The sequence below is a fragment of the Engraulis encrasicolus genome, chromosome 17 (genome assembly GCF_034702125.1).
Source record: "Engraulis encrasicolus isolate BLACKSEA-1 chromosome 17, IST_EnEncr_1.0, whole genome shotgun sequence".
Taxonomy (NCBI): Eukaryota; Metazoa; Chordata; class Actinopteri; order Clupeiformes; family Engraulidae; genus Engraulis; species Engraulis encrasicolus.
The window spans coordinates 31488867-31516643 of record NC_085873.1 but is presented as its reverse complement, the minus strand read 5'-3'; the positions used below and the strand labels follow the sequence as shown (position 1 = coordinate 31516643).

The 27777-nt window shown below is 45.8% G+C and overlaps 1 protein-coding gene and 1 non-coding gene across 3 annotated transcripts; both read right to left on the bottom strand.

Moving 5' to 3' along the window:
* Positions 1–27777, bottom strand: sh2b1 (SH2B adaptor protein 1). Of its 2 annotated transcripts, XM_063220641.1 has the most exons (12): positions 27285–27776; positions 20693–22565; positions 15523–15929; positions 14742–14918; positions 14302–14403; positions 11589–11689; positions 11288–11349; positions 10746–10853; positions 9898–10091; positions 9143–9317; positions 7583–7673; positions 1–3015 (listed from the first exon to the last, which is right to left on the bottom strand). In XM_063220641.1, exons 2-12 carry the CDS (start codon positions 22047–22049, stop codon positions 2994–2996), a joined length of 2796 nt encoding a protein of 931 aa, XP_063076711.1. In that variant the 5' UTR covers positions 22050–22565; positions 27285–27776; the 3' UTR covers positions 1–2993. The 2 variants fall into 2 exon arrangements, with proteins under 2 accessions (XP_063076711.1, XP_063076712.1); XM_063220642.1 differs by lacking the exons at positions 1–3015; positions 7583–7673; positions 9143–9317 and adding an exon at positions 9546–9608 and having other exon boundaries at positions 27285–27777.
* On the bottom strand, positions 13888–14025 carry LOC134468066 (small nucleolar RNA SNORA47). The gene has a single exon (XR_010038706.1). It is a non-coding gene; the product is annotated as a small nucleolar RNA SNORA47 (small nucleolar RNA).

Genomic DNA, 27777 nt, shown 5'->3' with positions numbered 1-27777 from the left:
TCTGGTTGAGAGTAATTATATTATGTCATATTATTAATATTAATATCATCATCATCGTCATCATCATTATTATTATCATGGTCAATAAAGTCAATGTAGTACCTGAAACTACTCACACAGTGTCCTCAACACTCAACTCTACACACCTCTACACACCGAGAGAGAGAGAGAGAGAGGGAGAGATTAGAAAGAAAGGGAGGAGGGGAGGGAGAGGGGGAAAGAGGAAGAGAGAGAGATAGACTACACACCTCTACACAGAGAGAGGTGGATGAGAGAGAGAGAAAGAGAGAGGGAGTAAGAGACTACATACCTCTACCCAGAGAGGGAGGGAGAGAGGGAGACTACACACATGGAGTGAGAGAGGGAGTGAGAGAGACACAGGGAGGGAAAGAGGGAGGGTTAGATAGAGGAGAGGGAGAGAAGAGAGATTGAAAAGGCACAAATAGAAATAGAGTATACCACAGTGGTGGGTGGAGGAGAGAAGCAGAAGAAAGAAAGGCAGCAGAGAAAGAGAGAGAGAGAGGGGGGGGGGGGGGTCATTTGATCCTGACTGGATCAGAACCGCACACGCACATACACACACACCAAACCAGCTTCACTCATTGTGTGTGTGTGTGTGTGTGTGTGTGCGGGATGTATGTGTGTCGGGTAGTTGTGAGGATCTGTGTGCGTGTGTGTGTATGGGGTGTAGGCATGTGTGGGGTGTGAGGGCTGTATATTATGTTCGAGAGTTGGATGGGGTGGGGTGGTGGTATGGTGTATATATATGGGGTGGCGTGTGTGTGTGTGTGTGTGTGTGTGTGTGTGTGTGTGTGTGTGTGTGTGTGTGGCAAATCAGGCACTCAGCTGGTTGGCCGCATGGAGGGAGGCACAAACACAAGAATGACTGGCACGAAACATCACACGCGCACACACACACACACACACAGCCAAAGGCACAGGTAAAAAAAAAGCTTCCTCCTCCCTCTAGGGGGGTGGGAGAGGGGGTGTGGTGTGGTGTGGCGTGTGTGTGCGTTCGGGCTTAAGAGCTCTGTGTGCATGTGTGTGTGAAGGTGGGGTGGGGGGGTTGTCAGTGAGGTGTGGCCGTAGAAAAGGCAACATAGAGTCTGTAAACACACAAACACACACACACACACACGCACACACACACACACACACACACACACACACACACACACGGTACCGGAGAGTAATCAGCATACAGTAAAAGGCATTTTAAAAGAACAGATGAAACTAATAACAATATTATTATTCAGACACGCCCCGTGCTCAATATCATCCTCAATGAGCTCTCACTCCAACAGCGACTAGTGATGTCTGACCGCACAGGAGCCTTCTGGCATCCACTAGCACCGTCTGCCAAGACGGACACATTCTGCCCACAGAGAGAGAGAGAGAGAGAGAGAGAGAGAGAGAGAGAGAGAGAGAGAGAGAAAGAAGGAGAGAAAGACAGAGAGAGAGAGAGAGAGAGAGAGAGAGAGAGAGAGAGAGATGAGCATGGCAGGGAAAGAGATTGTTCTGACCAACTTGGCATTGTTTGTGTGTGTGTGTTTGTGTGTGTGTACATGTACCTTAAGTGTGTGTGTGTGTGTGTGTGTGTGTGTGTTGTGTACGCGTTGTGTACCATTGGCATTGACGGGGGTAGTGTGTATCTTTAAGGTGGTGTGTGTTTGTGTATGTGCGTACCTTATCGTGTGTGGGTGTACCTTGCTTGTTGTTGGGGCATTTGTGTGTGCATGTGTGTGTGTCTGTACCATTGGCATTGAAATGTGTAGTGTGTACCTTTAATGTGGTGTGTGTGTGTGTGTGTGTGTGTGTGTGTGTGTGTGTGTGTGTGTGTGTGTGTGTTTAACTTGGGATTGTTTGTGTGTATGTGGCTGTGGTTTACCATTGGCATTGAAGTTTGTAGTGTGTACCTTGCCACTAATTTGTGCTTGTGTGTGTGCGTGCGTACTGTCCTTGTAGTGTGTACCTTTCAGATTGTCTGTTTACCATTCTATTCTTGATGTGTGTGTGTGTGTGTATGTGTGTGCGTGTGTGTGCGCATGTGTGTGTGTGAGCGCATGTGTATGGTTGTAGTGTGATTTCTCCTGCCTCATAGTGTAGTGTCGTTATTTCCTACTGTGATTTCCGTGTGTGTGTGTGTGTGTGTATTAGTAAAGTCTGTCCTTATATCCGAAACACTGCTGCGCAGACACCAGCCCCTCCCCTCTCGTCTTTCAGATGCAGATCTCTGTCCAGCCATCCATCAATCCATCCATCCATCCCTCCACCCATCTCTCAGTTCATCTCTCCATCCCTTCACCCGTCCCTTAGTTTGTCTCTCTCTCTCTTCATCTGCCGGTCCCCGTCTCTCCATCCATTCCGCAGGCGGGAGGCCTAGTGGTCAATGGCACATTCTGAGTCTCTCTTTTCTTTTATTCTCCCCATCTCTCTCTATCCCTTGTTCAGGAGAAAAAAAAATTGTGGTTACGCTCATTCTCTGTCTGTCTCTTTCCCCATGTCTCATTCAGAAAAAGGAGTATTGATTGTTTATGTTTATTCTCTCTCTCTCTCCCTCTCCCTCTCTCTCTTTTCCTGTCTCTCTCTCTCTCTATCCCTCATTCAGAAGGAGTAACTAGTTGTTTACACTCTCTCTCCTTCATTCTCCATCCCTCAGTAAAAGTACTTGTTTATGCTCTCTCTCGCTCTCTCACTCTCTTTCTCTCACTCTCTCTCTATCCCTCGGTCAGACCACGGTGTATTGGTTGTCTACGGCACGCGCTCTCCCTCCCTGGCTCTCGTCCACCTCCACTCCTCCCTCCACAGTTAACTGTTGCAGTCCACCCCTCTCCCTATTCTCCCTGTCTCGCTCCCTCTCTCTCTCCCTCTCTCTCTCCTCGCACTCCTCCGCTGGGCCGGGCGCTGCCTCCCCGTCGCTGATTGGCTCATGTGGCGGTGTGGGCGGGGCCGGGCGGCCGGGAGGGAGCGGCGGAGGGGGCGGCTGGGGAGGGCTACGGGGTCTGCTGCTCAAGTCTGCAGGGGGACAGAGAAACAAGGGAGGTGGAGAGGAGAGAAACAAGGGAGGTGGAGAGGAGAGAAACAAGGGAGGTGGAGAGGAGAGAAACAGACAGCCAAAGAGAGGAGAGGAGAGAAAGGGAGAGAATGAGAGATCATATTGAAGAGAGAAGCAGAGAGAACAAATACTGTATGAATACACAACAGAGACCCCCCCTCACACACACACACACACACACACACACATACAATTGCATACTAGTGATGTGCAGAGTATGCCCCCTCCCACCCCCCAAAAACAATGATGTCAGAGGGACACAAGGTGGGATCGTCAAGTGAATTAAGTACCTACATAAGTCAGCCAATGCTTAAACGAGTCTTTAAAAAGCAAACAGCAGTAAGCGGTCAGAAACTGCTACTTGTAACTTTGGGCAGACGAAGTGTACACGAACGAGCGCCGCAGAGAAAAAAAAAGCTTGCCATAAGAGAATCTGACTTAACGTGCCACAGCATACTTCATATTTATATCGACTGTTGGTTACTCTGGGATGAAAATCGTTCACGCTTTGAAGGGAGGCAAAAAAACGTTCTCTATGACAGTGTAGATTTTCAGAGAGGCATGTCGGTGGGCACTATGAACACGGCAGAGGGCGACTTTAACCTGACATGAGAGAAACAAAAGCTGTAATTGGCGACGTAAAACAATTAAGCATAATTGGGCCTATATGCAGTATACGCAGTCATCCCTGGACAAAAACGTTGCAGGCCATCGGGTACTGACAAGACATAACAAGGGCAGCGTGAGCAACACAACGCCATGTTGAAATTTGGCAGGAATTCTACTTTAACACTCATCACACAATGATGGAATAACTAAAACAACCGCAAAGCTTAAGTTGAGCTCAAGTTACGTAATTCGTAAACGTAATATCAATTTCCTTACATGACCTGTGCATATGAAGAAACAGACAATAAAAGCTAACATGACTTGACTTGAGTTAGCAATGAAAGTATAAAGCTACATTCACACACATCGCTACTTCTTACTCAGCGGATTTCGAGAAAAGAGTATTTTCACTTTGAGCGATGTGAGTAAGCAAGTAGCATATTGGAATGCAGAGCTCGTGTTATTGACATTTAACTTCTCACTTTTTGCAGTGGCAATTAAACCAGTAGGGAAGTTAACGAATGGTCCATGCGCGAGTGGCGAACAAGCGAGTGAGCTAGAAGCGAGTAGCTAGAGTAGAGTAACTTCTATTACATTTAAAGTGATACTGTCTCATTTTTGGAAATAAGCTTATTTTAAACTTACCCTTGAGTTAAATAATACGGTTTTACCGTTCTCCTGAACTTTCAACTGTTCTCTGAGTATGGCAGTGCAAATTTTACCTCCAAGCTAGCACTTAACATTGAGTCCTATGAGACCAGTTAGCCGCCAGTTGGTCTCATAGGACTCAATGTTAACTGCTAGCATGGAGGTAAAATTTGCACTGCCATACCCAGAGAACGGTCGAAAGTACAAGAGAACGGTAAAACCCTATTATTTAACTCAAGGGTAGATTTAAAATAAGCTTATTTCCAAAAATGAGACAGTATCACTTTAAGCCCTGCTGCGTATACGCTGCATTGAACTAGGCACCTGGAGCGACATAGACGCTGCATTCAGGCTCTTGAAAGTTGAGGTTTTTTAAAAATGAAATATGTGGGTATGTAACAGCGGAATGAACACATTCTAATGCAAGATGATGGTCCTAGCTTTTACACCGCATTCCAAATTATTACGCAAATGACATTTTTCTCTGATTTCCCCAAATACCGGGTTATCAATATAAATGACAGTCATCATAATTTTCAAGTCATCAGCCATTAGAGTACAATTAAAAAGTTTTTGAATTAACCTTCCAATGATAACAGTATTTTTTTTAAATAATAAAAAAACTTAAAATGCTCTGTTCCAAATTATTACGCAAAACAGTTTAGTGTTGTAAATGGGAAAAAAAGAAAGAAATTTGGATTACATCAAAACAGTTGGAATTTGGTACCCTCTAAATTACATTTCAATGTCAATGGCAGTGGAATTGCATGGAGTTATGGAAGCCCAGATATCCTTCATGCTTTGCTGTCAGCCGTTTTCGTTTGTTTGATCTGGTGACCCACACTTCACTCTTCAATATACCCGTAGATTTCCATGCCACATTTAGGTGCTTTGGTGGTATCGACATTCTAACTTACCAGACAGAACATCCCATTCATTTTCAATGCGGTTTTATGTCTGGTGAGTTAGAATGTCTATCTAGAGTCCCTTTAATCTTTCTTTAGCACAGCAAATGTATTTTTGTACATAAAACTTCATTTGGGAGGGTTTTGTCGTTCATATTAGCAACTTCCGTAGCCAACTGCTTAATTGACAGTCAGGTTATTATCTAGCCTGATAAACCAGCCTAAATGTGAGGCCGGAGTAATTTAGTCTGGCCCCGATGAACGATGCCTCCGACGGTTGCTGATGAGAACAACCTGTTGTTTTTTCAAACTGTGCCGGTGCTCTGACCAATCGGCGATCTTTGCCGTTGATGTGCTTTCCCAACGGTGTTGCGAGCTTCGTCGTCACTCCCTCAAAACCCCGCCCGCTTTGATTCAAAACAAATCTCTGCGCTGTGTTCAAAACGTTCTCAGATCCGAGGCCAGACCCACTTGCAGCTGAAAAATTTCGGCGCCCAGCAGGTGGCGCTGGTTTACCAGGCTAGTTATTATCTGTTGGCATTCAATTTTCATGCCCACCTGAATTACTTACATCACCACTTACTCAAAAAAAAAAAGAATTTCAGAATGACACTGACATTCCAATCTTTTCTGTTAGGAGGCAAAGGAAATGAAGAATGAAAGAATGAAACTTTACCATCTCCCAATAGGAGAATGGAATGTTACTGCCTACCTAGAAGGGAAAAAACGCAATGACGCTATCTCTGCTTACATTTGGTTTCCAGAAAAGAATGGAACATTGAAGTCTCCGATTGGATTTAGTTTCGGAAAAGAATGAACGTGGACGCCTCCTCTTGCCTTCGTTCTGGCATGAAAAATAACCTGGCATACCTGACAGACTAACCTGGGCCAACCTGCACATCACACACACACACACACACACACACACACACACACACACACACACACACACACACACACTGACACATATGCACACACACACACAGACACTCTCTCTGACGCGCACACACACACTCAGGTAGTGTGGCAGCGGAGGTGTGTATGGCTTGCAGCGTCAGCAGCAGTGATGATGCAGCAGGTGATCATGTGACCAGAAATGACCAATGGGAGGCTGCAGTCCTAGTCCTCATATGATGACATCATCAGAGTGCGTCTCCTCAGTCCACTGATGGCTTCCAACTGCTCTCCTCCTCTGTGCTCCTCTCCTCTCCCTTACTCATCTCATCTTCTCTCCTCTCCTCCTCCCTTCTCTTCTTCTCCATCCCCGCCCCCCACCAACCTTGGCTCTTCTTCCTCTCTCACCATTCTTCTCCTCTGCTTCATCTCTCATTTTCTTTTTCTATTCTGCTCTCATTTCTCCTTCCATCTATCCAGCACTTCCTTCCTTACTGCTCTACGTCTCCCTCTCTTTCCTTTCATCCATTTCATCTTTTCTTGTGTTTCTCTCTTTCCTCCATGCCTCTGCCCCGTCATCCCTCTCTTGGTCTCTGCTGTCACACAGTCTAAACCCCTTCCCGTCCACCTAACTGCTTCAATCCCCATTCAGTAGGAGCCACTGATTATATACGATGTTTCATTGACTAAACCACTACTGTACGGACAGACAGCAGCTGTTGAAAGATGAACGCGGTGTTCGATCAGGGAGAGCAACCAACCGAAGCTCGTGTTTAGAAAAAAATTAAACATTCTATTGGCTGCCGCCGGAGCTCATTACGTATTTTTCGCTGAAGTTCAACTTCTCTTTTAACGCTTTTGACGCCTTCGGCGCTAGAAATTATTTTTGCAGCTTCTAGCGCTTGCTCTTCCATACAAAGTAAATTACTTCTGCCGCCTTCCACGCCTGCTATCTGTCCCTACAGTTAGTGCTCCTCGCGAGGGCCTGGTATTCTCCATTTATCCCCACACCGCACATTAACACCTTGGAGGTCCCATGGAAGTCGCATGGCGAAATTCAGTGTTCCATTCTGATAGCTCAACCGTCATCAGGTCGTTGCGGCGAATCAAATGGAACGGAACGGTTATGTTGTTGAATTTGCATGATATTTAACTTGGTTTAATAATTTCACTTCGCATCGCTCCTGTTCGCTTGCTTTCGTCTTCCTCATAGGAATGAATGACGAAGTTCACTTCCATTGGCCACATTCGCGCCTATGTGTCCCTACCGTGAGTGGTGAACTAGTGATCAGCTCAGATACGTATGGAAGGGGGAACAATAACTGGCTCCTACTGTCAGTCTCTTCTGTCACTGACCACAACTCTCCTCGCCACTAATTCCCCCCACTGGTCTCTGTTTTCACGTCTGCTGTCACACACAGTCAGATATGGTTTCTCCCCCTCTCCCCTTCAGTGTCTGGTCGTCACTTACACACAGTCAGAGATGGGTGTAGATGGAGAGTCGGGGTGTCGCGTGTTGATGACATCACAGGCTGGGGGCCGGCTGCCTGCCCTGTCCCGGCCTGTGAAGATGATCCAATCACAACACAGCACATCAGATGACACCACACACACACACACACACACACACAATCCAATCAGCCAATCAGAAGCAACCACAGACATACACACGGCAAATCAGAAGCAACCACAGACACACACAGCCAACCAGAGGACAGAGGACACACAGACAGAGAGCCAATCGCAGTGCTGGGATGCAGCTGGGTTCGGTGTGTCTGGGGTACAGCAAGGGAAAATACGATACACTTTAGCAGGAACAATTAATACACACACATACACGCGTGTACACACATACGCACCTGCATAGCATAACATGCAAAGATGGGGAACAGATAACCAGGAATCAACACACACATCTGTATGGCAATGATTGGAATTTGGATATGGATGTGTGTGTCACCATGATAACAAACACGCACACACACACACACACACACACACAAACACAATCGCACACAGAGTAAAACGAAGGTGATGTATATAACCACGGTTCTATGAGTTCTGGATGACCGCCAGAGCTTGGCAGTCACTCGGAGTGTACACGAGAGGATTTGCCAAGAGTTCATTTCCTGGGTGCACCGCTCTTTTGACCCTGACCCCGGGGTCACCGGTTGACCTGGATGTGCGTGTGATGTAAGCACCACCTCTGGCGGTCAGGTGGAACGAAATGGAATAACTTAAGCAGTATGAGCCCATCTGTCTCTGTATGTGTGCTTGTGTGTGCTTGTCTGTGTGTGTACACGTCCCTGTCTGTCAGTGTGTGTGTGTCCACACGTGTGTGTATATGAGAGCGAGAGACAATGTGTATGTGTGAGGTCTCTCCGGACTCCAGGGGTGTGTGTGTGTGTTTATGTGTGTGTGTGTGTGTGTGTGTGTGTGTGTGTGTGTGTGTGTGTGTGTGTGTGTGTGTGTGTGTGTGTGTGTGTGTGTGTGTGTGTGTGTGTGTGAGTGTGTACCTGGTTGCCTCATGGTCACGTAGTCTGACGGCTACGAAGCTTGAGTGTAATGTCTGACATTACATTACATTGCACTTAGCTGACGCTTTCATTTATTCAAAGCGACTTACAGTTACTATTTTGCAGGGTATTGGTTACAGGCCCTGGAGCAATGTGGGGTTAGGTGCCTTGCTCAAGGGCACTTCAGCCATGGAAGGAGATGTAGGGGAGGTCAGGGAGGATTCGAACCTACAACCCCTAGATTGAAAGACCAACTCTCTAACCACTAGGCTACGGCTGCTAAATCCGAACTTGAGCAGAATCTGTCTCTGTGTGTGTGTATGTATGTGCGTGTGTGGTGTGCGTACCTGGCTGCCTGACGGCGGTAGCTCCTACGAAGCTGATTAGTGTAACATCTGAGGCCCCTCCTGCCTCAAGCAGTATGATGTGTGTGTGTGTGTGTGTGTGTGTGTGTGTGTGTGTGTGTGTGTGTGTGTGTGTGTGTGTGTATGTATGTGCGTGTGTGGTGTGCGTACCTGGCTGCCTGACGGCGGTAGCTCCTACGAAGCTGATTAGTGTGACGTCTGAGGCCCCTCCGGACTCCAGCGGTATGGGGTGGACTCTGAAATGCTCGAGCATGTCGAATATGGACTGGAACCACAGGTGCTGCACACGACACTGGCCATCCTCATTCAGAGAGAGACGCAAGTGCTGTAACACACACACACACACACACACACACACACACACACACACACACACACACGTTAACAGTGCTGTAACATATACACACACACACACACACACATGTTAACAGTGCTATAACACACACATATACACACACACACACACACGCACCCGCATACACACACACACGTTAACATATGTTAACAGTGCTATAACACACACACACACACACACACACACACACGTTAACATATGGACTGGAACCACAGGTGCTGCACACGACACTGGTCATCCTCATTCAGAGAGACGCAAGTGCTGTAACATATACACACACACACGTTAACAGTGCTGTAACATATACACACACACTAATATATGGACTGGAACCACAGGTGCTCCTCACAGGCCATTCTCATTTAGAGAGAGATGCAAGTGCTGTAACACACGCAAGCACGCACGCACGCACGCACGCAGGCAGGCACGCAAACACACACACACACGCACGCACGAACGCAGGCACGCACGCAAACACACACACACGCACGCACAAACGCACGCAAACACACACACACACACGCACGCACACACACACGCACACCCGTACCTTGGCTTTGCCCTGGAAGTTGAAGGTGAGTACGTACTCCCCTCTCCGCGTCTCGCTCTGTCGTACCAGGAAGACGCCGTGAGAGGCCACGCCCCCCGCCAGGACCAGCTGGGCCGCCTTCAGTCGAGACAACGTCCCGTGGAACCACTGGCACTCGCTCAGAGGGTGCTCCTCACACACACCCAGGAACGAGCCTAGGCACACACACACACACACACACACACACACACACACACGCACGCACGCACGCACACACACACACACACACACGCACACACACACACACACACACACACAGTTAGCCGAGATCGAGTCCCATGAAACCATTGGCACTTGCTCAGAGGATGCTCCTCACACACACCCAGGATCGAGCACAGAGATTTTGTTAGAGCGTATTGGGCAAGATCGCTGGCCGTGGTGCTGAAGTGCCGCCGAGCCCGACGGATGAGTGCACGGTAGACATTCTCGAGGTCAGGGGTACTGGAGTACCACTGAGAGCTTGGCAGACATCTGCGCTTGCAGATATATGTAAGGTCTGAGCGGACAAAATACAGGTGCTTAGTAAGGCATTCCAATCTTATTGCGCGGAATTCCATCGCATGACAGTTGAGCAGAGAATAGGATGCAGGTGGATACATTTCATTACGATTCTCCTGAACCTTCGTTTTTTAACAAAACTGCATGAAAATATGCGATGTGGCAAGCATTGTTACTTTGGTCATATATTTATACATATACATATAAAGAGAACGAGAGACAGAATGTGTGTTGATGTGATGTGTGTGTGTGTGTGTGTGTGTGTGTGTGTGTGTGTGTGTGTGTGTGTATGTATGTATGTATGTCTGCACCTGTGGCATCTGGAGTCTCTGGGAAAGGTGGGCCTCCCCCTGGCATGAAGCGGGGATCCTCGTCCAGGGGCTGAGGTGCTCTGGGCGGGAGCTCAGGAGGCAACAGGTCTACACAGCCGTCACACACACACACACACACACACACACACACACACACACACACACACACACACACACACACACACACACACACACACACACACACACACACCATGTTGGCATATACACAATAAATACCACACACACCAGGCACACACACACATGCAAACATGGCATCTCAACACATGCAAACATGCTCATACAAATACAGAAACCCACAGGAAGTGGTAAAACTGCTAAAGGATAGCCCACAGGTGTTAATTAGTTAAGGAAATGAGGCATCCAGGCTCTTCTATTAGATGATTTACCACTACCTCAAGGTTAAGTTAACCTAGTTTATAAGCCGGGTTCTCAAATACTACCCAGGGCACAATCTCTCTACCCCCCCCCCCTCTCTCTTCCACCCCCCCCCCCTCTCTCCACACATGCAGGCACACACATACCGTGTCCGAAGGTGGGTGTTTCAATGATTATAGGTTGGGTTCCAACTGGATCCTCCTGGTCACTGCAGAACACACACACACACACACACATAAACACACACACACACACACACACATTGTGTTTCTCCATTATGGCCACGCCAAAGGCTGTTTTTGATTGGTTGCATTTCAGATGTCCGTTTGGAAAAAATTTTTAAACTAGCATGACTGTCTCGTCTTTGGAATATTGAAGTCCCAGTTCTATCAAAATAAAGATTCTAAATATCCCATCTACTTTTTGGAGACGGATGTGCGTTCCTACCTGCTGCAGAGGGCGTTCCTGATTTTGTTGAGCTCGATGAGCCAGTCTCGCATCTGATCCGCATCCCTCGCCTCGATCACGTACTGCACACCTCCCTCCACCTACACACACACAAACGCACGCACGCACATGTACACACGCACTTAGATATGTTCATTTGCATACCACCTTCCATGTGGGGCCGACAAAAACACAGATACACAGAGAGAGAGAGAGAGCGAGAGAGAGCGTGAGAGAGAGAGAGAGAGAGAGAGAGAGAGAGAGAGAGAGAGAGAGAGAGTGAGTGTGTGTGTGTACCTTTATTATGGAGGTGTTTTCCTTGTCAGGCATTTCCAGTGGTGTGTGTGTGTGTGTGTATATGTGTGTGTGTGTGTGTGTGTGTGTGTGTGTGTGTGTGTGTGTGTGTGTGTGTGTGTGTGTGTGTGTGTGTGTGTGTGTGTGTGTGTGTGTTCTTTTACTAACAGTGTTTTTTCCGATCTACTTCCTGTCTCCCACTGAATCCCAGTCGTGTGCAGGACACAGGAACACTGACTTGACTACAAAGCGGATTCCAAAAAAGTTGGGACACTTGGTATTTTGTGAATAAAATCAAAATGCTGCCATTTTCAAAACATTCAATATGTTAATAAGGTAGAGCATTGTGTATAGACAACATATCAGTTGTTAAAGGCAAGCAGAATGATTGTTTTGGGGTAATTATGTGATCATTTAAAATTTCACCCTTGCAACAAATTCCAAAAAAGTTGGGACAGGGCCAATAAAATGCTTTTTATGTTGGATAAGACTAAACACAACACAAGGGAGGAGACTTAACATTTAAATACTTTGTCCGATGCCATGATTTTATTTTAAAAATAGATATTTTGATATGCGAGACATGATTTCAGCAGCTCAACTGATAGGTGTGTTCTTCGACTTGTTTACCTTCTTGTTATGCTTAATATGTGGCATATCCTGACTGCAAGAAAACAATTTTGTCACCTGTTTACTCTTATGATGGAACCACACTGTGGGAACATAGTAGATATCGAAATTTGCCATCATTATGGGGCAATATCTAAAGATTGTGCTCCCAAATATAATGCCTTGGTAGTTATGTATGCTGTCTAAAGTCTGAATATATCATTCAGCCCTCATTTTAATGCTCTACATGAGTAAGAAGACCATAACCAAGGCATCTGTGCACCCCTTTACCATCATATATGTTGTCTTTCAGACGGACCACTAAATCAAGCTGAAGTATTCATTTTCTTCATAACCTGGAGGGTGCATGACTCCATGATTTTAGAAAAGAATGAAATATTTTCCATTCTGTAATCAGAGGACAGTTTCACATGTCTCCTAGGTCCATCTAGAATGAGCTTTGCCACTTGCAACACTGATTAATGTCTGCATCATGTGCCTTAATCAAGTGTTGTTGTTTATGGTCATTTTTTCAACAGCTGTCATTGTTGGAGTGTCATAGTTTGCTTATTGACGATGGGTATGTCATCATCTCATAACTCGTGCAATGATTTTAAAGAACTCTACATTACAGAAATAGGCCTTTTATGCCTGCAATTTTGATAATTCAATCTTTCTGTGTAATAGATCAGTAATTAGTCCCTCAAAATCTTTGCTACTGAGTGGCACAACCTCTCTGTGATGGTATTTTATTTGTGCATTCATGTTGGCAGTCAATATAGTTCCTTTCAAATTATTCCTCCTTGTGTTATTTTTAGAATTATCCAACTATTACAACATTTTTTGGCCCTGTCCCAACTTTTTTGAGATTTGTTGCATGGGTCGAATTTTAAATGACCACATATTTCCCTCAAAACAATGCTTTTGCCTCATTTTAACTGTTCCTATCTTGACCTTGTGCCATTGTGCACCTTATGCATGGATTGAATGTTTTGAAAATGCCAGCATTTTGATTTTTATTCACAAAATACCAAGTGTCCCAACTTTTTTGGAATCCGCTTGTACTTGCATAGTGGAGGTGGGGGGTGGTGCAGGGGACTTGCAATATAAGTGATTTGTTTATTGTTTTATGTGTATATTCTTGTGTTTTTGATGGCTTTACTCTATTATTTTATTGTAGTTTTCATTTTAATTCTATTTTAATGTTTAATGTTCTGTCTGGGACTACAGATGCAAACTAGCCTAAGGCTAACTCTGGTGCAATGCATGAAATGGCAACATTTGGTCCCAATACACTGAATTGAATTGAATTGAAATAACCAGATCCTAAAAAAAAATGATATAGTATACTTGTGAATGCACAAACTTAACATTTTCTCAAAGACTGACAAATTGTGCAGTGTTGGCAAATCACCACATACAGCCTGGAGTAGAGTTCGGCTGTAAGAAAAGAGTAATTTGCCACTCTTCCTCTTGGAGGGGATAACCAGTTGTGGCAACACTGATCTGTCTGCCAAACTTTCTCAATCCTCCTTTACCAACAGTGTTTTTGGATAACAGTCTGCGCTGTCTGTGCTTTTAATTTCTCAACTTTTGAACATCTAGACTGCCTATTTTGGACACCAGATGGAAATTAGCCACTGTGCTATAATCTGGCACATTTACATGTACTGTGTCATGAAAAAGGTGTTTTCCTTGTCAGGCATCTCAAGGGCTGTCTGTCTGTGTGTGTGTGTGTGTGTGTGTGTGTGTGTGTGTGTGTGTGTGTGTGTGTGTGTGTGTGTGTGTGTGTGTGTGTATGTGTGTCTACCTGTATTATGAAGGTATTTTCCTTGTCGGGCATCTCCTCTGCTGTGGTGCTTCGGACCTCCATGATAGAACAGCAGGTGATAGTCAGCCGCGGCTTCGAGGACTGAAGAGGAACGTCACAAATATAATCTCATCACAACCTAAACACAACCTTTTAATACAACACAATCCTCATGGAAACCTTCACCCAACCTCAGCTTACCTCACAAGAGCATAATGTGTGGTATTCTGTGCGTGTGTGTGTATGAGTGCATGTGATTGTGTGTGTGTGTGTGCGTCCGTGCGTGTATGTGTGTGGGTGAGTGTATGCAATTGTGTGTGTATAATATGTGATTGTGTGTGTGTGTGTGTGTGTGTGTGTGTGTGTGTGTGTGTGTGTGTGTGTGTGTGTGTATATGTGATTGTACGTCTATAATATGAAGGGATCATGCGCATGTGTACCTTGGGTGGGATGTAGAACTCCAGGAAGTGTTCCTCCCCTCGCGCTGAATCCTCCCTCTCCCGATCCCTCAGAGCCAATCGGCACTTGTGCCACCTGGAGGCCCCGCCTTCGTTCCCGTGGCTACCGCTACCCAGCAGGTTGAAGGAGAAGCCGAAACTCTGGGAGCCCATTGACAACTTTACACAAGATAAAATATGGAATTTAGAATTTAGAAGACACAATATAGAATACACAACATAGAATATACCATGCGAATATAGAAATTCTGTGCACCTATTGGTAGCCTTAGAGATCATGGAATATGGAATTTAGAATATAGAATATACAATGTGGTAAATAGAATACAAAACAAGGAATATAATATACAATATGGAAAATGGAAACTCTGTGAGCCCATTGCCAGCTTTACAGAATATTTTAATTTAGAATTTAGAATACACAATACAGAATAGAATTCCATATGATATGGAATATAGAGACTGGGAGCCCACTGGCTGTTATAGAGAATAATGGAATATGAAACACACAGTAGAGTGTACACAATCTAGAAAACAGGATATGAATATACAATTATACACACACAAGACTACAAAATATGAAATGTAGATTTTAGAACATAAAACATGTTTAGAATATGTTAATTGCACTGAAAAAACAAACAAACAAAAAAACACACACATACATCCCAGAGGCACACATCCAAAATCTTCAATGTAAACTGATCGACTGAACACATTTTAAGGCACACACACGGAGGCACGCAGGACAGGCAGGCCATACCTGGTCGAGCGATGTGGACCTGACGTTGACGCCCCCTTCCCGTACGAGCCGGCTGGCCCTGAGCGGCATGGCCGGATTGGCCACCGAGCCCATCGCCGGCGGCGACCGCGACTTACGCAGCTTGTCCAGCCGGTAGCTCCACTTGTCCCCCTTGTCCCCGCCCCCCTCCCCGTTGCTGCGGCGCCGGTCTCGCGCCTCCGACAGGGAGAGAGAGAGGGAGGTGGCGGAGGAGGAGGAAGAGGGAGGGAGCGAGGAGGACGACGAGTGCGGCAGGGCCAGAGGCAGAGAGAGGGAGGCGGGCAGAGAAGGGGTGTGGGGGGTGGTGCCGCCCGACGAAGGGGTGTGACCCCCAGATGGACGCTTGCAGTCCTGCAGGCCAGCGGAGTAGCTAAGGCTGGAGGGCAGACCTGTGCAGAGGAGAGAGGAAATGAAGTGGGAAATATAGTTCAAAATGACACTTTTGCTAGGGGTGTAAATAATAATCGAAAATGTATCAATATAATCATCGTAGGTATCAAAGGTATCAATATATCGCAATATAATCTGACAATTTAATTGAATCGCATCCTATAGTGGGGCATTCTGAAGTATCGAAAATAATCGAATGGCTGGCCCCTGCCCAATGCCCTAGAACCATCACATAAAAGAAGTGGAAAACAAAAGTAATTGGAAAAAAAGGGGAATCGAATCGTATTGAATCGTATCGTGGGGCATTCTTAAAGGGGTCTGCCACTATTTTGGGGCTTAATGCAGTTAAAATCGTTGGCTGGGATTTATAAAGGTGGTAAAGTGTCTTATTTTTCATGTGAAGCGTTGTCTTGCTTTAAGACAAGTTAAAAGAGGGAGTATGTCGCTAAGCTAGTGAAAGTCAATGCATCCATGTAGCATTGCTACATGCTACACGGATCCATTGACTTTCACTAGCTTAGCGACGTGCTCCCTCTTTTAGCTTGTCTTAAAACAAGACAATGGCTTACATGAAAAATAAGACACTTTACCACCTATATAAACCCTGGCCAACGATTTTAACTGTATTAAGCCCCAAAATAGTGGCATATCCCTTTAAGTATCGAAAATAATCTAATCGCCTCGCATCGAATAATAGTATCATGGAGGTTGTCATTTACACCCCTAACTTTTGCACACCTCTGTAGATATTATCCCAGTGGGGTTGTCATTCAAGTGTAAAGAAATCCCGCACACTGTCCATTCCACCAACAAACTTAAACACACCGTTTCGGTCTTCCGACCCTTTTCAGGTAAATATAGTAAAATAGGGGTTCAATAGTTATTTTCGGAATGTGAGAATTTGAGTTTGTACGATTGCGGCGTGTGTATGCTTCTGTCCACCAGAGGCTGGAGGTGAGCTGCTTTTCTAGGTTTAAATTGTCGCAGCCAATCACGATTTTCGATTCATTTTCATCAATTGTGTAGTCATATAACACGCACACACGCACGCACGCACGCACGCACGCACGCACGCACGCACGCACGCACGCACGCACGCACGCACGCACGCACGCACGCACACACACACACACACACACACACACACACACACACACACACTTGATTTGTTTTATTTGGATCCAAGAGACAAGCAAGGAGCACAAGATCCAAACATTGTGGAAGAGGTCAAATGATAGACACTAGGCAGGGCTCGAAATTAACTTTTTTCCTTTGTGTCCCGCAATGGTCCCGGATTCCACTTTGTATTGTCCCGAATGTAACCAGAAGTGTCCCCATTTTTTTCGCGCCTAAATAAGTGGTAAATTATGTCCACGTTCAATTTCATGTGTGATTATGGGTTTTTTTTTTGTTTTTTTTTGCAGTGCAACTGTCAATTCAGGTCTTTAAGAAAAAATTAGGGTGTGTTAAATCATGAACATCTGTGCCTTATATAGAAAAATGCCTTGAGTAACCGTGCACATTTCGTTTTTCAAGAATATATGAGCATGGTGATATGAGGAAATCTGCATTCAATGACATTATATTTGTCAAACTGATTGCTTTATGCACCAATATAGCCTACCCATCATGTAGGCTATTGTAGACTCTATTGCAGCCAGCCTGTTACTCTGTTGTAGCCTATTTAGCCTACAGAAAAAAAACAGCTTTCATTTAGTCTACTACATATCAATAACAATTCAGTGTCTGTTTAGCTTTAGTTAAAAAGTGGCAATAGTCTAACCTAGTCTTTGGCCACTGGTTGTGATGGGCATGCCGGTGGAAGATAGCCAGGCCGTGCCCTCCTAGTGATGCAACAGCTTCAGCCAGTCTCGAAGAGATGTGAAAGTCGATGATAATCAGGCTAGGTGGAAGAAGATGCGGTAGGTTTTGGGGCCGCATTAGGAGTATGACAACTAGGGATGTCCCGATCCAATATCTGGATCGGATCGGCCGCCGATATAGGCAAAAAATGCGTATCGGGATCGGATCGGCAAGCACGAAAAAATCCGATCCAAAAATCCGATCCAGAATCCAGTTTTTTGAAAGTCCGGTCCGTGTTTTCCGGCGCACCCGCAATCCATTCCAGTTTTTACTGTGGTTGTTCATAAACTCCTTAAACTCCGCATTTTCCAGCACACCTTCAGCTCTCGTCAGCACACACACGTGGGCGCAGCTGCCTCAGCTCTCATTCGGCTCTCGTCTCAAGCGCAGGCAGCGTAAGTTTTTCGGTCTGTGGTTTCAAAGAGCTTTAAACTGTCCTAAGTGTCCGTGAACAGTCCAGACACACAGAATTGCGCTTCATGCCACTCTGCCTGCGTTTCAGATGGCATTTCAGTAACAAGTGCAAATGTTTGGCTACAAACACTGAAAGTTCAGATTTCACATGCTTCTCTCCGAGGCACCGCTTTCCTCTCATCCCTCAATGTTTGTTTGTTGCCCAGCCACAGTACCGCTCCCTTTCTGTCCCACGACGTGTGTGTGCTTGTGTGAGTGTGTGTGAGAGTGTGTGTGTTTTACAACAACAATGCCATCTTGCTAAGATGCTAAGCAGATGTTAAATTAAGGATGTGCTAATTCACATGGAGGAGCAAAAGCATACGGTAGAAAATGGTATTGTTAAATCTTATTGTGTCCACTGACCTGAGTAAATAAATATTATAGTATCCTACTCGACAGTGGTTGTGTCCGAATTATTTCATGATTTACTTTAGCTATCTATCTAATTCCATTTTGATTAATTTGTAGCAGTTGTTTAGTTGTGATTGTTGTTTATTGGCATTAATCTAGGCTGTATTAGGCTACCTATGGCATAATGATAGGTTACTAGGCTACTTTGGGCATATGAGAGGGCCTCCAGTAGGCTAGCCTAGGTATGCCTACTGTGTGTCTTGGAATTTTCTTTACTTTTTTGTCTATGTTAAATGTAAAATCGTCCTGAATTGTCAACATGCTGGCAGCCTACAAAAAATTCCACCTTTGCATGGAAAACAGATGAATAGGCCTACTTGCTTGAATAAGCGTTCACTTACAGTTTAGAATATTATTTGCACTGATGGATTTTCAATGGTTTCCTTCGAATCTGGTTCAAGAGTAGAGCACTGGTGGCATTTTTGTTTGTGTAGTTAATTGACTATTATTTTGCCTAATTTGTATTTAACAGGTTTCTCAGTACAAACCATTGTATTACTCAAATTCACCTAATTCAGCTGGCTAGTTGTTATCAAGAGTAAACCCCTTTTCAACATGAGTGTGACAAGAAAGTAAGTGGGCTAAATAACTTTCAATTTAAATACTCCGATAGGCCGGTATCGGTATCGGCTGGTATTGGTATCGGATCGGAAGTGAAATAAAATATCGATATTGGATCGTAAGTGCAAAAACCTGGATCGGGACATGTCTAATGACAACGCATTGCAAGACGTTTCCTTTCCGCTTTAAATTCACTTGACATTGACAAGACAATTTGATAAGTTAACCTAAAAATAAATGCACAACAGAAACTACAGAACAGAACAACAGAAACAGAAACTACGACCGCACACTTAGGCCTACCTCACTTTCGAGAAAGAGAGGGGGATAGGCTAGCATGGAGAGGGAGGGGAGGGGGAGAAAGAGAGGGATTGGAGAGAAATGCGCTGGCAATGCTGTAAAATTGAAGCGCGTTCTTCGTGCTTGTAATCAATGAAGTCAAGGTGGACTTTTTCCCTTTTCAATTAGACCTTGGCTAATAGGCATTTCTGCTTTTACCAGCACAGAAACAATAACACGGATACTTCAGCATTAATTAAATAACTGCGTTTGTATGACAATGTTCAGAATATAGCGCCTTCATTTCCAGCCACATTTGAATGAAACTACTTGACGTTCTTGGCTAACAACTACCTCTGTTAGCTTGCTTGCCGTTTCCCTAACTATTTGTTAATGGAAAGTAATTTACAGGCAGTTTCTGATATGTATGAATGAGGGTTAATCTACTTTAGAGCCAGCTCGCGTTTCTGGTGTTTTGGGCAGATAGCACGCGACAGGTGGCCACAGACAACTGCGCATTGTTTGGGGCTGTTGCTTTGCTTACCTGAAATATTAGCAAAACCGAACTCCATTCCTCTCACAGCTTAACCATGTCTACTGGAATATATCCTTGTTGGCTTGAAAAATCAACAATCCAGAGCCCGTTTTCTCTGAGAGCATTTCTAGTTCAGGGTGAAATGGTTTTCTGTTGCTATTTTCGCTGATGGTTGGTGTTGAGTTAGGCTTATGTCCCAGTGTGATGGCTTTGCAAATATAATAGCCTACTTTTTGAATCTTTTCATTTATATTTTTGGACGGTCCCGGCATTGTCCCAGAAATGATAACTTTGTGTCCCCACAACATTTTTTATGGTCCCCGGGACGTCGGGACACCGTTAATTTCGAGCCCTGACACTAGGGCTGTAACGATACACTCAACTCACAATTCGGTTTGTATCACGGTTTTTGACCTACGGTTCGATACACCCCACGATTTCTGAAATGTATCTCCACTGAAGTCTGGAAACACTATCACATGAAATCATAAGGTTATTTTCTGGACTAATGGGTAATAAAACTTTGAAAGGGCGTCTCACGATACTGCCTCCTTGTATCACGATACAGTATCGTGACTCTGTGTATCACGATTTCTCGTTTCGATACAATATCGTTACAGCCCTAATAGACACACACACAGACGCCCCCCCCCTCACCTGCTGAGTTGGCATGGTCTGAGCTGCTGCTCCTCCACTGGAGGATGCCGCGTACACTCCCCCGCACGCTGCGGCCGACGCTGCGCAGAGAGAAGCGCTTCTTCAGCTTGTTGGCCTTAGCCCCGCCTCCGGACTTGGTTACCGTGGAGACGTCGCATAAGCCCTCCCCCTCTTCTGGAAAGCCCTCCCCCCTCCCGCCGGCCTCCTCGGGACTCTCCTCCTCCTCAAACTCCTCTCCTGTCCTCCTCCTCCTCTCCTCGGCTCCTTCGCTCCTGTTCTCCACTGGGCTCTCTTCCTCAAACTCCTCCACGTTCTCCTCCTCCTCCACGTCGCCGTTGCCGGGCGCGTTGCTAAGGGCACTGCCGAGGGTGATGTTGCCGGGCACGTTGCCGGGCGACTGTCTGAGCGCTCCGGAGGAGGAGCACGAGGACGAGGAGGAGGGAGGAGGGAGCAGAGGAGAGGTGAGAGGGATGGAGGAGGGAGCAGCGGGGAGGGAGGTGTGGCTGTACGCGTCCGAATCCATCCCTCCGACCCGTGACGCCACCGGCCTGGGTGGGGGCTGCAGCTGCATGGAGGCGGGGTTAGACGTCAGGTGAGGGGGCAGCTGGGCCAATAGCAGCGGAGGAGAGGAGGAGGAGGCGTCGTCCTCCAGAGAGGCCGTCGTGGCGTCCGACTGTCCGGGGAGCCAGCCGCCGCAGCCCTGCGACTGGGAGCCGGCGGAATAGCGCTGCGATAGGCCGAGCTGCGAGTGGAAGTGCCGCGCGAAGCGCTCGGTGAAGCGCCGGCAGAAGAGCGGCGCCGAGTCCGGGGGGTAGTGGGGGTTCTCCTGCAGGAAGGACAGGAAGTGGTGCGCAAAGTCGCCCGCGGCCACGCGCGCGTGCAGCTCGCAGAACTCCGCCCAGCTCAGCCCCGGGGAGGGGGAAGGGGAGGGGGTGGGCGTGTCCTGTAGCCGCGGCGACAGGGACGGGGTGGGCGTGTCCGAGACAGAGTACTGGTTGTCCGGATGCGTGTCCGAGACAGAGTACTGGTTGTCCGGATGCGTGTCCGAGACAGAGTACTGGTTGTCCGGATGCGTGTCCGAGAGAGAGTACTGGTTGTCCGGATGCGTGTCCGAGAGAGAGTACTGGTTGTCCTGGGCCCGCGGCGGACGGTCGGAAGGGGAAGGGGAGGGGGGGGGCAGCCGGCGGTCGGAAGGGGAAGGGGGGGAGGGGGGCAGCCGCGACGATAACGGGGGTGGAGAAGGGGACGGGGAGGGAGGGGTCTGTAACCGTGGAGATGATAAGGATGGGGAGGGGGGCAGAGGCGAGGGATTGGTGCTCGCCCGTGGGCTGGGCGGGGTCAGCAGAGAGCCGTTCATGGCGCAGGCACGGGGTTGGCTGGCTGGCTGGCTGGCTGGGATGATTGGCAGCCGGCTCAGAGCAGCTGGTGTGATGTCAGAGGGGGCAGGGCCGGCCGGGCTGTTCTCATTGGTGGGTGTGTGGGTGGTGGGTGTGGCTTCCTCTCCTCACGCAGGCCAGGTGTGCAGGCAGGTCAGCAGGCCGCAGACACACACACGCCGCTCCCCCATTTACACACACTTACACTCAAACTCACACACACACACACACACACACACACACACACACACACACACACACACACACACACACACACACACACTCACTCACACGCTCACACACGCACTCTCTCAGACACGCTCACACTCTCACTCTCTCTCTCTCTGTCTCTCAGGTGGAGCTCGTTGACCGGCACACACAGCTACAGTTGGCCAGCCTCATCGCTGATATTGAAGGGGACAAACACACACTCTCACACTCCTGCTCGGTGGTGTGTTCAAGGGTCCAGCCACTATGCAACCCCCAACACCCAAGACCTGCAGACACACAAAGCAGATATATCAGCATGGCGCACACACACACAAAAAACACACATACGCACGCACGCACCCTATTCAACATACTGATTGCAAATGAGAAAATGACCTTTGAATTGTGATATTGCAAGTTATTGAATAAAACTCAAGTTCCACCATCACTGACGTGTTGTCTCACATCACAAGGCCACATGAAAAAGAGAAGTTTGAGAGAGGTACTAGTTTGAGTTGCAGTGTGTGAGTGAGTAAGTTATACCAGCATGTGTGAATGATACGCACACACACACAGGACACACACAGGACACAGAGTGTCTTACTTGAAGTTTTTGAACATAACCACCAAAACCACAAATTGCCAAGTTAGGTCCTCACTGCGAAGTTAGGACCTCAATGCGTGAACCAGTATGTCATATATGAGTCCCTCCATACTCACTATTTTAGCTTTGGCAATCAAAAAAAGGTCAATTTGCTGCGATTTCAGGCAATTCTGTACTTTCACGACAGCTGACGTTTAGGCTGTGCTAAAATCAATGAAATAGCAAAACACCATCCATATTAATGTTTATTTAAGAACTTAAGAGATTTAGTTCAGATACTGTTTTTTCATATAATCAAACAGTAATCATGGATTTCCCGAACAGATAAAATGCAGATTTCAGACGGGTCACATCAATAACAGAATTAAGCTTAAGTCACATCCATAACACTGACTTTTCTTCCATGAGTCTCCATAAAATACAAAATATTTAAAACAACTGTATTTTCATGTTCAACTAAGACTCATTTATCAATTATGTTTACAGTTGCAGAGTTTTATAAATATGTAGTCACCTGAGAAAGTTTTTTTTCTGTCACACTTTGCAAGTCTTTATTCGCATTTTCATGTGCTCTAAATGTACTATGGGAAATTCTTTTTTTCCTCCCCAATATGGGAGGTCTTTAAAACCTACTACAGTTCTTTAAAGACTGAGAAAGAATAAAACAAAACTTGAACATACCACGTTTCCGTTTTTAGTCTAAATGTCACATCTTTAAGTTAAAGGAGCACTCCTGCCAATTTCAATATGCTGTTGTATTGCTCACGCTACCCTTGACTTGTCAGTACCCGGTGATAGTACTGCATTTTTTGGTTCAGCCCTTTTCCGAGATATGAGCCATTCTAATGGGGGCAGCTTTTGTATATGGGTGGGAGACGTGACGCCTTGTTTTTTCGTAACATTAGTTAAAAACCTACAAAACTGTTATTTTCCTTTAAAAAACAAATGTCAATGAAAGAAGATGTGGTACATTATGTTTCATATTAGTCTGAGATGAGAAGAAACATTTTTGTTAAGATTTATGTAAAGGTTTATATGTCAAATTTCCTGCGGTGTGACTGTAACATTAATGAAACAATATATAATAATATATATATAAATTAACCAACAACATTTTGAATAATGTATGAAGCATTTGGCATGATTGCATAAATCTTATCTTTAGATTAAGATATGTGAATGTGGAAAAAACTCAAGACAGTAATATTAACTACAAGTTCAATTTCGTAACACAAATTGCGTCCTGTGGGGTGAGATGTATGTCAATGTTTGTGAATGGGCAGCTGCAAGGCCAACTACAAGGGTCTTAAAGACTGGCTCCTAATCAGTCAGTACCTCAGTTATTGGAGAGTGCTGTGGAAGTTTAAGGTGACTCTTAACCTCTTAATATGTCTTCATATTGCAATCTTTCTGTCACGCAATGCTTAGGTTCATTTTATTTTTATATTTATATACATTATATTTATTTTTATCCATCATTTTTTTCAGAAATTTGAAAAAGTTTTTTTTTTTTTTTGCGTTACGCCCTTAAACGTCAACCACCCATATATATATTTTTTTAAATGAACATAGGCCTACTCTTAATATTTTCCCAGAAGATATTGCTGTTTGCTAGTTGTCTGCTGATGTTGCATAAACGTTTGGATGTTTTTGGGAATAAATAAAAATGTTTTTTTGAAATGTAAACAAACACCTGCCCCCATTACAATGACCAGGATCTTGGAAAATCTGAAAAAAAAAAAAAAACCTCAGGTACTACAAGTCCAGGGCAGTGTGAGCATTACAACTCCATGTTGAAATTGGCTGAAGTTACCCTTTAACGCTGGAACCCTTTTTGAGGTTCTCTTCCTACTGGAGACTTCGTGTCCAAATAAGAGATGACCCTCACATCACACAGCTCTCCATACCACACCACGTGTGTGTGTGTGTGTGTGTGTGTGTGTGTGTGTGTGTGTGTGTGTGTGTGTGTGTGTGTGTGTGTGTGTGTGTGTGTGTGTGTGTTTAAGGCTGTCATGGCATGGTGACTGACTGCTTAAGTTACCTGTGTGATGTTTACCTGTGTGTCTGTGTGTGTGTGTGTGTGTGTGTGTGTGTGTGTGTGTGTGTGTGTGTGTGTGTGTGTGTGTGTGTGTGTGTGTGTGTGTGTGTGTGTTTTCTATCTGGGGACACAATCAGTCGGACTTGTTGTGTACTCTCATTCCTCACTCACATTCCTCCCTCCAGTCCTCCAATAGCTCAAACACACACACACACACACACACACACACACACACACACACACACACACACACACACACACACACACACACACACACACACACACACACACACACACACACCAATTAGCTGGAACTCAGACACACCGTGCACACAGACACACACACAAACAGACACACACACTTAGACACACACTGTCCACACATAAACATACACAATTAACTCAAACTCTCTCTCTCTCACACACACACACACACACACACACACCAATTAGTTGAAACAAACACACACTGACCGCACAGCTGTGGGCTGCGACATGGCACCACAACGCCACTTCCCTCCCACACTAATCCATTACATTACATTGCAGTGAAGTCCAGTAGTATTATATTTACCACTCCCCTCACACACACACTGTCCATTACATTACATTGCAGTGAAGTCCAGTAGTATTACATTTACCACTCCCCTCACACACACACTGTCCATTACATTCACATTATAACCCATTACAATACATTTAAGGGGCATTCATGTCAACTTGGGGTCTGACCAACATAGATTCTAATGAAACTTTGTGTGCCTTTTTAGTGGTAAGGTAGAACCCCTGGGAACCTACCTATGTTCCCTGGGTCCTATGTTCCCCAGTCTTTGCATGGGACCAGGGAACTTAGGGTCCTTTTTCTAAAAAAGGGTTCTATGTTCCCCAAATTGTATCTAACCCTTCCCAAAACCACCCCATACCTAACCTGTCAGTATTGCAATGTTTCTGAGTAAATTTGGGCCCTGACCAAAACTATCCCTAACCCTAACCTGTCACAGATGCAACAACAACCTGCACTTTGCCATGCGGCAGCAGTCTACTTGGAAGAAGCGGGGAACATACTACCCTTTTTTGAAAAAGGGGTCCCCCGGTTGTGGGGAACATAGGACCCGGGGAACATAGGGATGACCCCGAACCCCTTAACTGCATTGGGGGATAAGGGACACAGGATTGGGTAGCCTACTTGTTACAATGTATCAAAACGATCCTTTATTTAAAAAAAAGTCACTGGTTGAATTTATTGGGTTTGAGGCAGGGGGCCTTTACCGATTACTTTTTTCCCTGGGCTTGGACAAAACGGTCTGTGGTCCTCCTGAGTCCCCTTATATTAGCCTAGAACTAGAACTAAGCTTACTTGCCCTTTCAGAGTTGAACCCTTGACACTAATCACCTTCGCACCTCTGCACCTGTGATCAAGCCCGTCTAGTCTCTGGTAGCCCATGAACACTTCCGACAATTCAGGTCGTTACAGTGTAACGACAAGTATTAAAGACTGAACCATGCTGTGACCAAAGTTCGACTGAACGTCTCATATTTAATCATAGTACAGACATTCAATAATTCTAGCATTAAATCACTGATTTCAACCTTTCTCTGGAAAGCGCGACCACGGGTCTCTACTGTACAATGGCATTCCGCTCCATTGGCCACCGCAGCTTGTAAAATACAAGACAAAGATGTGATAAGGGTTTTGGGGGAGAAACGCACCGTCCTGACACGCAGTCGCACACACACATCTCGTGCATCAACTCAGTCAGTGCACGCACACACTAGCTGCGAAATCACGCCTCAAAGGTGTTGCAACAACAACTCTTATTGCACAGCAACACAATTATACACACAAACACAGCTGCCCTGGGTACCACTGCTAACTCACGGCTGTGATGAAGAATAGACTGCTGTTTTTTTAATATACGCTCTATATATTAGCTATGCACACACTGGCAGCACACAGATATATCGGGAGAAAACAACAGTGCAAATGTAACTACCGTGCTAACGGTATCCACTAAATCAGGGATGGTTCATATCGCGGCCAGTTGCACAAAAAAGCCACAAACACAAGCGTTGTGGCTGCACTCATATCCTGGCTTATTCCACATGTACCCGTCAGATGCTGATATTGAAGGCTAATTACAGTATTAATTTGCTAGCTTGGGATAATGATTAATTGCAATTAGCCAGCAGGCTAAATAACCCTGCTGGCCCCATTGACTGAACGGAGCAGCAACTAGCCTGCGCTTCCAACCAGCAGCCTGCCATGACACAGACAGCTAGCCAGCTAGCAAACTTTAGCTTGCCCAGCCACCTATTGATGATAACACGCGTGAATATAGACTTGCTTGAGAACGCTATGCTTACCTTTGTCGCATTTATGTGCCCCGTATCGTTTGCAAATGTGGTATCCCCTTCAGTATTCCAGTCTAGCAGTCAGGGGGTTCGCTATTTGCTAACAAGACAACAGCTCTATTAGCCAGTTCGCTATTCTTAAATCGCTCCGCAGCTATTAGCACGTTAGCTATTAGCCAACTATCAAGAATATTGGACACAAGTCGGCGTTGCCATGGATAAATATTTTTTGTATTCCAGTCTTATGACACAGATTTACGTCAGGTATCAGCTGAATGCGGTTCTGTCGTTTATAAAGCCGTACTCGTTAAACTGTTATTTTATTACAGTTGTTGTTGCTAAAATATGACTATTTGTGTCTCCCGTCCCAGTCCCTCTGTCTCGCGATAGAGTGGGAGTCTGGGAGAGGGTAGGGGTACCAGCAGGAGAGAGAGGAGGAGGGGAGAGGGGGAAGGCGAGGGGAGAGAGGGATTCAGTCAGAGAGGAGGGGAGATGAGGGGACAAG